The sequence below is a fragment of the Anopheles gambiae genome, chromosome 3 (genome assembly GCF_943734735.2).
Source record: "Anopheles gambiae chromosome 3, idAnoGambNW_F1_1, whole genome shotgun sequence".
NCBI lineage: Eukaryota > Metazoa > Arthropoda > Insecta > Diptera > Culicidae > Anopheles > Anopheles gambiae.
In genome coordinates, this window is record NC_064602.1 from 829860 (window position 1) to 842254 (window position 12395).

Below are 12395 nucleotides of genomic sequence, written 5' to 3' on the forward strand. Positions count from 1 at the left end.
AGTGTACGATTAGTGTGCACAGAATGATTTTATGAACCCGAGAGCAGCTCGAAGAATTGTGGTAAAAGTTAACGATTATGACTGACAGCGTGTGTTGCTGCCGTTGCAATAGTGCGAGCATGCGGTTTACCACTGCACAAGCGCAACACACACACACATATGCTGATGAGATGTCGCCAATCATTGCCAATCGATCCGGCACATTTCCATAAAACCAACGCCCTTACGACGGCGATCATGCCGGTGATGATGCTCGGCCAGAAGATGATGATGATGCATGAAATGTGTCTGCAATAATTGCAAAACTGTCGACCATTGCGGTTGGCACTGTTTGGTAGGGTTTGCGTGTGAAAATTTACGACCCTATGAGATGTAGAGCGGGACATTGTAGCCGCTCTCCGAACGAATCCTTTTCGCATCCACCATGGCAAAGGCAATGCGATAATATTTTGGGCCGTAATCGTAAATTTTGTTCATCAGAATTTATCCCCGAGAGTTCCCTAGCCCTCTACCATTGAAATTTGCGTAAATTAATACTCCCAGCGCGTTGCGAGCATTGTGCATCCTGATAAATGTCAAGTTCATCGTCAATGCAGCTTGCATTGCGGGATGATTGACAATGTAATACGAAGCCTGACGCAGCTACTGGTGCTACGAAAAGGGGAACGTCGTATCGAGAAGGATATGCGCTTTTCGGTGGGACGTACTTTGAGTCCCGCATAATATGTTGCGCTCACGGGTTCAATATTGATGCCTGCTGCCTCGAAAAGGGATACCACCCAGGCTGATTGGGAAGGGTTTGGAATTGATGAGAAAACAAAACTGTTTGTATGATCGTTGGTACAGCACAGCAGTTCAATATATGGCGTGGAACTTTTATTGCATGTTAAAAAATCAACAGTTTGCATCAGACTTTATCATATCAACTGTCAAACGCTCGTGAATGAAGTGTTTCAATAGTAAAACTAACTCGTAAAAAGTGGAAACAATCCCATGCAAATTGTGTTTTATGGTTTCATCTGCTGCTGTTTCATCGAGCTCCTTATCATCATTTGTCATCAGGCGTAAGATTTTTTACGTTTTTTTATAAATGCACAGAATTTCAGATGAGTTGAAACTGAACGTTTAATTGTGCCCCTATCATACTCAACGGCATAATGCAAGCAAACCCTCCACCAGGCAAGCACGGCTCAAGGTGACGAAATGTGCAAAAACTCACCGCCACAGCGTCACCTGTTCCGTGCTTTATTGACACCTTTGCCAGTTAAGCTGCGCCGTTTGCAAAAGCTGCAAAACCAATGTCACTGTGGCTCGTAAGTCTCCGCAAAAGCTGCAATCTGCCTCCCATCGTTAATGAAGTGGCTTGCTAGATACGCTCGCGCGTTTTATTCACTTGCCATATCAAGGTGTGTGTGCACCTAGGACCGATCTAGCATGGCTGCGCCGGCATGCCGCCAAACGGGCACGTGCTTTTGATTCCATCTGCTACGCGCAAGCCTCAGCAGCCGCCGCACATCTTAATCGTGCGCAACGGTCAACAGCAACCCGTCTCCTAGACACAGGCGCGCGTCTTGATTGGAAGGGCAAGCAGCAACCAAGCAAACCAAGCAAGCTGAGGGAGCTCTTATGATTTCTTATGCAAAAGGCCCGGCTGCAGCTAGACCGTTGCCCTGGGCAGATGTGCATGACCATCTTACCGTCCGCGGCGTTCACCGGGAGGGTTCTACAGGGATAGTTCACGGCTGGGGTACGACGATTCGATCTGTGGTTGGTGCTGTTTGCATTCCTTTTTGTCTCTCCCATTCTATCTTTTGTGCCTGTTTGCGCGTGTCCTTGTGGTTTAACCTTTGCCAGCGTTACCGCAATCATCGGATTAACACATACAGACACCCTGACTGGCCCTGGAGGATGCCCTGGACGAGGGAAAAAGTCCTTCTGTCAAAGACAATGCTATTCATGATTTGCCTTTCATTCCCTCTCACTCCTGCTCGTAACGTACGCCTCGAGTGTTGTCTTAATGTGTGTTGCGGTTAAATACGTATTAATTCACCAGGATTTACATCTGCCTTTTATGTTTCTATTATGCGTGCCTCCGACGACTCGAGGGTTGGGTTACGGTATCGGCCCTTTATCTGTCCATCATCATCGCTGTCCGAGGGAAATCGGGGAAGGGAACGTTCTACCTTCCGAAAAAGGACAACCCACGAGTCATCGTTTTAATCCTTTCTTCTCGACCTCGACCTACCGAACCGTTGGCCAAGGGAACGATATGACTCTTCGGATCCCTGCTTTGGGATCCTTTCTGCGTATCTGTTTGCGTGTATGTGGCTTATGCGCAGGTGAACACTACTTCCATAACGGCCATCGGTGTTCGTTGCGTTACATTCGTTTGAGAACCATTGGGTGTATTTTGTTGGTGCAGAGAATCCTTTGTGAATGGAATGTTTGAACGGGTGTGACGCAGTAAAAGGATTTAATTTGTTTGGGGTTAGAATTGATTGAGTATAGAGAAGATTGAGAGATCAATGTTTGGGGTGCTAAAGTTAAGAGGCTTATGATTGAAAATTTATTACGAATATTGACTGTGGAGTATACGGCACAATGATTTCATGAGTTGTATTTGAAGGCATATATTCAATTATAATTACAACATCATCTGTAAAATAATATCATGTTCTTACTTAAGCAACTCAACATCGAACATCTCTTGAATATCCAGCACTTTGAGCAAAGATTCGAACACTATTTGAAGAAGTGTCTATTTACCCAAGTACGACACAATACTGAACCAATCAACTGCTCCGTATCGTTCTTCCCCGGTCCAATGGTTTGCTTTTCACAGCTTCATTACTGATTGTGTTTAATCTCTGTGCAAACGACACAGGAACAGGAACCGTCGAGGCAATGGTTGTGGCAACGATACTCTCGGGCTCGTGTTCTTATCGGATCACCGTACGGCTCTTCATGCCCAGCCGTTGTAAAACGGCTCATCCTTTAATTCAAACACAATCAAACGAAGCATGCAAAACGAATGTATGCTCGACGCTATCGGAAAAAGCGAAAGGGAAAGGGAAGTCTTGAGAGCGAGAGAGGAAATTCATCGAATCCGACATTCCGTATTTCTGCGAAACGATGTCCTGACGCAAGAGAGTTCAGTTCAAACGGAATAAACTGGATATCACAACGTACTATACAACCACAGCATCATCATCATCGTCATCAGCAGCAGACATGTGTGTGTGTGTATGTGTGTGTGTGTGTGTGTGTGTGTGTGTGTGTGTGTGTGTGTGTGTGTGTGTGTGTGTGTGTGTGTGTGTGTGTGTGTGTGTGTGTGTGTGTGTGTAACCACATGCGGCACCGGAATTGTTTTATCTGATAAAATATCTAATTAGAAGTGGAAGAGCAACATAAAAGAAATCTGTACCGCAAGCCCGACCGATCCTCACAGCCGTAACCGATCCAATCGCTTACGGATGCAGTCAGTCGTATCGAAAGCTGAACCGAACACTACCACCGGAACACACTGGTGATAATTGGCCAGAGGTGCTTCCCGGGCTGAGCACTCCCACACACCGTAGCTATGGATTGTAGTAGCTGGAACCGTATATGCGTATTCATGTGGTCTAATCGCTTCGCTTTGTGAGTCGCTTCGTTAAACATGGATCCCCTGATTTTCCTCCCGGAAGAGCATTGCCCTGTGATGCTCGATATGGCGCTCCATTCGCTTGCTGTACGTTGTTTTTTGTGGTGTGGTCTCCATCAGAGAGAGAGAGGGGAATTAGAGATTAATTTAGATGTACAAATAAACGGTGATTACGTTATCGCAAACAAATACGATCCTTTGCCACAGATTTATTCAGGCGTGTCTACGCGTTCACTTTTTCATCTGTGTGTGGCGGCGTTTTTTATGGTTAAATATGTTGGTCTTTGTTTCCCTGATGGCATATTGGAAGAGAAAATAATGGGGAAGAGGCGTGGATGTTAGGTTGTAATTAGATATGCAGACATTTTATGCTCTGATAAGAACCAAATCGATTAAACTGTGATTGAGTGCAGTATTTGAAGAGCATACGCTTATACTGCAAAAGTTCATATACATATACATATAAGAGCCTTTAGTATAATTGACCCTTAAAAAATAACCAATATCAATATGTGAAACAAAAAATAAACATTAATTTTCATAAAAAATGTATCCCTACATGAGCGTGTCGTGATTTCCTGTTAAAAAATGATGGTATCGCGTAGATAGATGAATATTAAATAAGGGATCAGAAGCATCAGGCTCAGGATTTTCGACTTCAACTAATAAAACCTCTTGATGGACGGTAAGAAGCGAAAGAGACGAACAAGCCAACACTGTGACTCCATTTTGTTCAATTTCCATCTCGGTATGGTAAATTCTCCAAAACGTTACTCTCAATTAAGTAGCCTCTCCATAAAACTGTGGCTGCAAATCGTATTTGCCCAAGTACTTGAGCATTCTCATCCATAGGCAGCACAGGGAGAACTCACGCACCCTGCACACAAAGACCAAGTTTGGAAATTTTCCCCGTTTTCAAATTTGGTGGCTCGTTTATTGTGCCGCGCAGGGTTTGGTGCTTAATGAAAATTAATTGAAGAAGAATGCCGCCCTAAGCGGCCGTCCCAAAACTGTCGGCTGTACCATGGCTGGGTTCGTAGTTAATAATCAAATCATTTGCTGGCGTGCGCTACGTGTAGCCCGTGTGTTGCTTCTTCTTTTTCTTGGGGAGGGAAAAGCGTATTTTGCAGCTACTCTGTGGCAGACAATTTTTTCCACCCGAGCGCATTGGGAAAGAAAACCGTCCGCCGTAAGGGCCACCATGAATTAACACGCCTCGTGCACATTTTGGACGGCCGCTGGCGCGCTTAATGCGAATGCGAGTATTAATCATAGGTCGGTGGACTGTCGAGAGGCCGTTTCAAAAGGAACCGTTGTGTTCTGTGGCTCCCGTGTGTGTGTGTCTGTCATCTAGGAAGAGAGTCGTCACCTTCACGACGACCACTGTAAAGTTCTTTCGTGTCTAGCCAACTGCTCGTAATCGTCTCTCGCTGGTGGGGATGATTCTTGTTGTCTGCGGTAGCGAAGAAACTGAGTGGAACATCTGGATGTGGACCGCTGACGACCAAAGGTAGTTTCTTGATCGGTCGCAACACAAACCCCCTTCTTATCGTGCGGCAATCAAAAGATGCTGGTTGGACGAAACTAGACAGTCGGTCGCGTTTCGAGACATTAAGAAAGGCACCCGGTTGACCGGGGGCCGTGTGCAGTCAGTCACTGTAAACAATCAATTTATGGCTGGACACCTGGGAGCAACACCGGGGGCTTCAAACGGAGTGTACAGAGGGATCCACATCGTGTACATCCGGTCCTTCGCATCCACCTGTGGATGGCGGGAATTGGGGTGCGCTGTAGCGTAGTAGAAGTTGCAACTTCAAAGAAAGGCAACAAAGGAAAAGTCGTTAAAAGGAGTCGTCTCCCACAGGTCGTTAAAAGGAGTTGTGTCACCGTTGTGCTAAAGAAGGGGGTCATTTTGTTTCTGAGAAACAAAAGGCCGTTTCGCCTTTCTAGTTGAGCTGTTCAAGGCACATGCTTGGCCACGCAAATGGCCGCTCAAACGGCTGAGTGCACATGCACAAAGAAAGTATGGCCGTTATGCAAAAAGGTGCATTAAGATGGCTTCCATGAGCGCTAAGGTTACTTGAAATAGGAATGGAAATTACCAGCATAAGCAAATTACCAGCACCAAAGACTCACAAGATGTATTTTTACATCATTTTTAGTTTTACATGTGATGATGTTGCAAGATACTACAAGCTTAATCCCATCTGGTAATCTTTGAAGATAGTTCCTCTTCAAAAAACCTTTTCCCCATCATTCACGCATCCCTTCTTCAATATCGAGTGTCGGTCTGTTGACGAGTCGTATCACACACATTTCCCGATGCACGAGCAACCTCAGAGCGCAGCACAAAGCAAACGACGTTCAAAGACTCCTGTTTAAAGTGCCCGCATCGATGCATTAATTAATAGTTATTAAAATTTCCCTACACTCCGTCATTGGAATAGGTCGTTTATTGCAGTGCTCAATCATAAACAATATTTTATTGGCATGCTCGACGCCGCCGGGACTCCACTCCCCTGCCCCGCCTGCATCACAAGGCATGCAGGAAGGCCAGAATCAACACAGGAAGGGAAAAGGTCATCCTAGAGAGCGGAGAACAGTCGACCCGTGTGAAGGATTCTGTTTCATGCCACAAAATTAAGCACGGGAATTTGGTAACTCGGTATGGAAATCCGGCTGCTGTCCCGAAGAGCTCATGCTGTGGCGTAGCTTTTGATGGGGCAATCTTCTCACACGGAACAAGGCACCCAAATTGAACACCTGTGGAATTCCCAATCCACTCGGGACCGGAACAAGTGTCTCAAGGATAATAAAAAGGTTCTCCTGTCTAATCTGCATTAGGCAAGCTGACAACTGAAAACCGGATGCCGGTGTGATAGAAAGGAAGCAAACGAGCTTTTTCCACCGGTACACATAGGGGTGGCTCTTGGTGTGAAGGAATTAAGCTTCGCAGCTCTCGCTTCCGTAGGTTCGTCATTCTCACACTGGGGCTGTTTAATAGATAAATGACAACAGATCATCATTTCGTCGTTTGTCGCGCGAAACCTCCACCACTTAATTGTATTTTATGGAGTAGATTTCCTAATCGGATAAAAATTATCCATCCATTGAGGCGAAAAGCCTCGACCAAATCCTGCGTTCGCGTTCATTTGAGCCACGGCAGGGAGAAATAGAGGATGTGGGAACAACCGGAATCGAGTCCTTTTTGCCCTTCTTTTCGGGGCGCTTCAACATATTCTGCTAGCTTTCTGCGTTTCTCTTTTGCTCTTGTTTTTCAATCGATTTCCGATCTCGATTCCCAAACGTTTGAAGCGTACTGGATCTTCGGTTAGAACGAAAACTCGGATGCAGAAAAGTGCATCTCACAGTGTACCTTTGATCAAATGGCAAGCTTCACTTTCTCTCCTGTGTACCTTGAAGTGTTACAATCGAGCGTTCGAAGCCCACCCGTGGTGTGGCGGGAAAATCATATTTTTCCTTCCATCGATGAACGAAAAGCGATAAGAACGGTAACCGGCAATCACCAGCCGAGCCGGGAGTTCCAACGTTCAACACTTTTCCAGTCCCTGCAGTTAGGTTTGCTGTTTGGAAAATGTGTTTGAGCGCGTCAGCGTTTACGCAGCGAGGGCTCAATTGGTGCTCATTAAATAAGATTTCTAGCTGCAGATAAGTTGGTTGTCCGGTCCCGCAAACACGACACGCTCACGACGGGCGGGAAACAGGACGAGGGAACGCCGTTAAGATTAAGGGCTGGGAATTTGTGGTAACTGTTTTTGCGCCACTTTACCCACTCCGGGGCTGGCGTTTGTCGGCTGGCTTCTCACCCGACTGTCGAAAGGCTCATCGGAAAGATCGGTTCGGGATGATAGCAATTAGCTGCTGCGGATTGATGGATGAGGAAGCAATCGTTGCGAATTTTATCGGAAGTTGATTCTATGTTTCTTCTCCTGCCGTTCCGTTTTGCTCACCTGGTTACAGGACGGTTATTGATGTGAGGAAGAGATTTTTCCTCCGGTCAATGGGTATATCATGCACCGGGAAACAATGACCGGTCGATAAGATCTTTGGCAAAGGGCTGACTTTGTGATTTGTGTTGAGGATAAATGCGAAACGCTTGTGAAAAGATAATGCTATAGGTTAGGGACGATGAGTTTTACTAAATTTATACAACGGAATGTGAAAGTATTGGTTTATCAGTTGATATTCGTTTACCCATCAATATTTGTAATCAAATTATTTAAATAAATATTATTTGTAGAAGCATTGAATAGCTAAACTGTGTCTTTACGTGAAGGGTAACAAACAAAAAGTGGAAATAAAATGCATAATTGCACTGAACAAGATAGATGAACCATCCGGGCATGAAGTAAAAAACAAATTATTCCTCAAACTCAAAATGAGACTCATTCAATTACCATAGATCCTAATCAACGGCTATTGAGATTGCATCTCACGCCCAACGAGTGAAGCCTAGATATTGATGTATTAATATAAATTAATTGACATTTCTTGCAGCGGACGAATCATGATCAGCGAATGGGAAATTACCGTAATAGAGCAGTTGATCAATGTCACCAGCCGGGTTCATTCAAAACGTTGCGGTCCCGACCTAAACCACAAACCGTGACATAGATCCTCCAGAAGCTCCCCAGCCAGCGGGGCAGAGAATGCAAGAAACCCGGAAGGAACGAAAAGGAAGGCAGTACGGGAAACCGTCTCTATATATGTGTATGTCTACGGCCTACATAACTGGTGACAATGGATTGGCTTTAATTTGATTTTGTCGAGCCACTCGTGCCGTCCTTCCCGGCATCCCGCAAACGAAAATTCTGCTGGTTCTGACCGCCTGATCGGTTTCCAGGATGGCTAGAATGGAGCACAAAGTAAAAGAACTGAGATTGTGACACTAAATTGTCACCCTAATGGAGGCCGTCACTCGGAAGTAAGCTCAAGGTTCCGAGGTCAGCCGTCATCTTGATCGTGATAGAATTAGAAGACTGCTCGAGCACCCGCACCATTGGCATCATCGATGCCCTAAAGGTCAGCAGCTCCGGGGACAGGAAATCGTACGTCGATAATTAAAACATAATGCAATCTGCAGGAATTGTTGGCTTGTGGAAAAAGTAGCCCCCGGGACGCTGACAAAACAATCTTTAAGACTTCATCGCCAAGTGGCCTTAACGTACATTTCCATCAAGTACTTCTGTCGTGCGGCGAAGGACCGAATCTCTCGGTACAGACGCCATCTGATTCGTTGAGCCGGTCCACACGGAGGGCGGAGCTACGCGAGCATAAATGCATTGAAGTGGAACCAATTCATAGCCCATCAAGAGAGCATGGCACAGCATACCAAGAGAAGCGAAGAGAGTCACCGCGGGGGTTTTATGCTGCGCTATGGTTTATGCTATAGGAAAAGAGTCATATTTAGGGGAAAATAGAGAGCTTGAGAGAGCGACCCATGAGGAAGCTTCTCAGTTATGCTGTACACATAGAAGCCTAGCGGGTCATAGAGGTTCGCCGAGGACGCAGTCTTCGATCAGTTCACATTGCGCACTCGACCCGGTAGGACGCGCGACCGCAAAGCCAAGGTTGAGTGAATATTTACCCAGTCGTCTGGACGGGAATCGAGAATGTTATCGAGCGATGTAGTATAATTTATACGTGTCGTACAATCATCGATCAGTGACGTGGCTTAGCAATAAAGTTAAACCTGAATAGTGCGTTGTGACGTGACTGTGAGATTGTTTTGATATTCAGGGTGGATTATAGAACAAACTGTACAAGAGAAGTGTGTCGTTCGTGCCGTACTTCATTGATTTAATGTGAGCCGAATACGAAGTGAACCAACGTCAACAAAACGAAATTGAATTATTGTGCCCAAAATTCAATTGATCCCTTTGGTTCAAGTTCTCGCGACCAAGTTGACGATCGAGAGAGTGATTGCGAAAACCGCGCAAGTTTATTAAGACATCAGCCCAAACTGACAGCGCAAAAGACAACATGGTGATTGTGTAAGTTTAGCGCTGCTTTATGCGTGCCGTGATCGATCAAGCCCGCTCGATCGGTGCCGTATTTCCGTGTTCCAGAGTGTCCGGGCCAGCTTTGATTAATGGTGTCTTGTATCTTTTTGATTATCGTTTCGCAAACAGGCAATCGAACGTGATCAACTCGAGCGGTGGCGGTGGACAGCTCGGTATGGACTGGGACATTAACGATCCCAGTGTACCGATCGTGACGGAGTCAGACTACGATGCATTTAACGAGTGGAGTGATGGTCACTGTCGCTACATTTATCGAGGCACGAGCGAAGAGGCAAAGCGCCATTCGTCCGGCTGGGCGATGCGCAACACCAACAACCACAACGTGAACATCCTGAAGAAAAGCTGCCTCGGGGTGTTGGTCTGCTCGGCCGGCTGTATCCTGCCGAACGGGGACAAAATCCATCTCCGGCCGGCCATATGCGATAAGGCACGGCGCAAACAGCAAGGCAAAGCGTGTCCCAACAGGTGAGAGGATCATGATGAGGAATCAAGTTGAAATGGTTTAAGAGATACAAGTGTGCTAATGAGAATGTTTCGTTCTGATACTTAATATCAGGTTATGCATTGGAGGTATATTGGAGATTCTTCCATGCCGAGGACATTGCGGCTACCCGGTGACACACTTCTGGCGCCACACGCCACATGCGATATTTTTCCAAGCCAAAGGAGTACATGACCATCCGCGCCCCGAAGCGAAGTCATCTGGTGAGACACGTCGTGTGTTGGGACTTGGACGGCGTGAGCGAGTACTTCGGACAGTGCAATCAAAAATGAACAAGGTAGGTTAAGATGTCCCAACTTCGTTGAAGGCCGCTGTTTCTTATTGCCTTGTATTTTGAATTGTGTATTCTACAGATTAATGGGATTAAACAGCCCAGGAAGTCTTCAAAGCAGCATTACACCATCGCAAAAGCAACGAGCTACAGTTCCATCTCCTCAAATGAAGTCGTAAAGTCGCCGGACTCGTCCTTCGAAGACAGCAACTATCAGATGGATTATCTGACTGGATCGTCTGCACCTAATGGCTGTACCTTTAATGTAAACCACCATCCTCCAGTACAACAGCAGACGCACCCGATTCAGCAACAACAGCCACTACAATGTCCACAGAACCCGCCACAAGATTACACACAGAACTGCTTTTACGATACTAACTTCATCCATCCGGAGGAAATCTTCCAACTGGACCAACCACTGCGACCAATAGCCAGTTCCGGCAACAATAAGTACCAGCCACAGCAGCATCCAAGCTGCTCACCCACCGGTAACATGTTCGATCTGGACCTTGGAGCGGACGGCAAGTCCTCCTACAGCGGTAAGAGTGACCAATTTTCCACCTACCGTGGACCAGAGTACGCCACCACCGGCATTGGACGGTACTTTGACTGCGTCAAGTACGAAAGCAATACCGATACGGACACGGCCAGCCTTACCAGCAGCGGGTGCTCGAGCGTGCTCGACGACATTGCGTACTACGCAAGTCCGCAGGTCGATTATCAGAACAACAACCACACCAATAACAACTCCCTTGCACAACTGGACATGAACAAGATCGGTCTGCGTGCGTGCGATGGCATCAATTCGTTCTTTATTAGCCAATCAAGTTGCGTGTCACCGACGACTAATGATCACAAGTCGTCTGACCCGGGCCAGCACACTCATCAGCAGCAGCAGCAACTGGACGCGTACGGGACACTAAGCTACGAAAATTACAGTGCGTCTTCCTCCCCGAATGCGTCCCAGCTGTACGGGAGCTACGACACGACGGTCGGACAACCTTTGGGCCAATCGTTGACTCATACCTCCACCTCGCCCCACTCGACCGATGGACGGATGGTGCCAACGACTCAGATGGTTGGTGCTGCTACCATGTCTTCTTGTGACATGTCCCCTCAGCAGCAGCAGCAACATCATCAACAACAGTGTAATAGCACGGTGGGTTCAATGAGTGAGACAACGACAGCGGACAATGGTTGCTGGTGGAATAATAGCTTCTTCCAGACAACTTTGGGAACATCTGCGAGTGGTACGGATGGATGGAACCAGGCGTATCACGAAAGCACAGTACCCGTCGGCAATCATAACCACCACCAACAGCAGCAACAGTTAGACCAGCAATACTACGGTCTAGAGCAGTGTGAATATCTCAGCTAGATGGGGTGAACAACCATCCTTTGTAGATAGCGTTAGAAGATGATCTCTTATGTTGTCGACTTTGTTACTCTACTTGCATTTAGTGTGAGGCTCGATAGGTGACCTGTCACTGCGTTAATCATTCCGTACTGATCTATTCATTTTGTGTTAGTCGTTAAGCATTGTCGCATTTCTGTTCATAGACTAAGGGGAGCAATCGGCTTCGATGAAACGTAAATCAAAGTACCAAGGTAGGGTGTCTTAGAATAATTTTAGTGTGTTTTTTTATACATATAATACTAGATCTAGCACAAGAGACTTTTTTATCTCTCTAACATGCTCTCCAAGGAGTCACACCTACCACACATTCACCACCGGCCTCACAGTTTGATATTTTTTGTGGAACACTTTAGCCTCCGAAGACAAGGATCAGGGCGATCGGTGAATGGACGCACCAGTGTTTCGAAGAATGGCTGATTAGTTTTGTAAGGGTTTGTTTTGTTGAAACAGTTCTAGTCACTGGAGTATCGATTATATTTGTGAAAATAAATAAAAATAGCTATACAAAAGATAAA

The 12395-nt window shown here is 46.2% G+C and overlaps 1 protein-coding gene across 1 annotated transcript; it reads left to right on the plus strand.

Moving 5' to 3' along the window:
• Window positions 1-8149: 8149 nt before the first annotated feature.
• On the plus strand, window positions 8150-12395 carry LOC3291587 (uncharacterized). The gene is made up of 4 exons (XM_061659769.1): window positions 8150-9657; window positions 9796-10152; window positions 10244-10466; window positions 10543-12395. Exons 1-4 carry the CDS (start codon window positions 9647-9649, stop codon window positions 11839-11841), a joined length of 1890 nt encoding a protein of 629 aa, XP_061515753.1. The 5' UTR covers window positions 8150-9646; the 3' UTR covers window positions 11842-12395.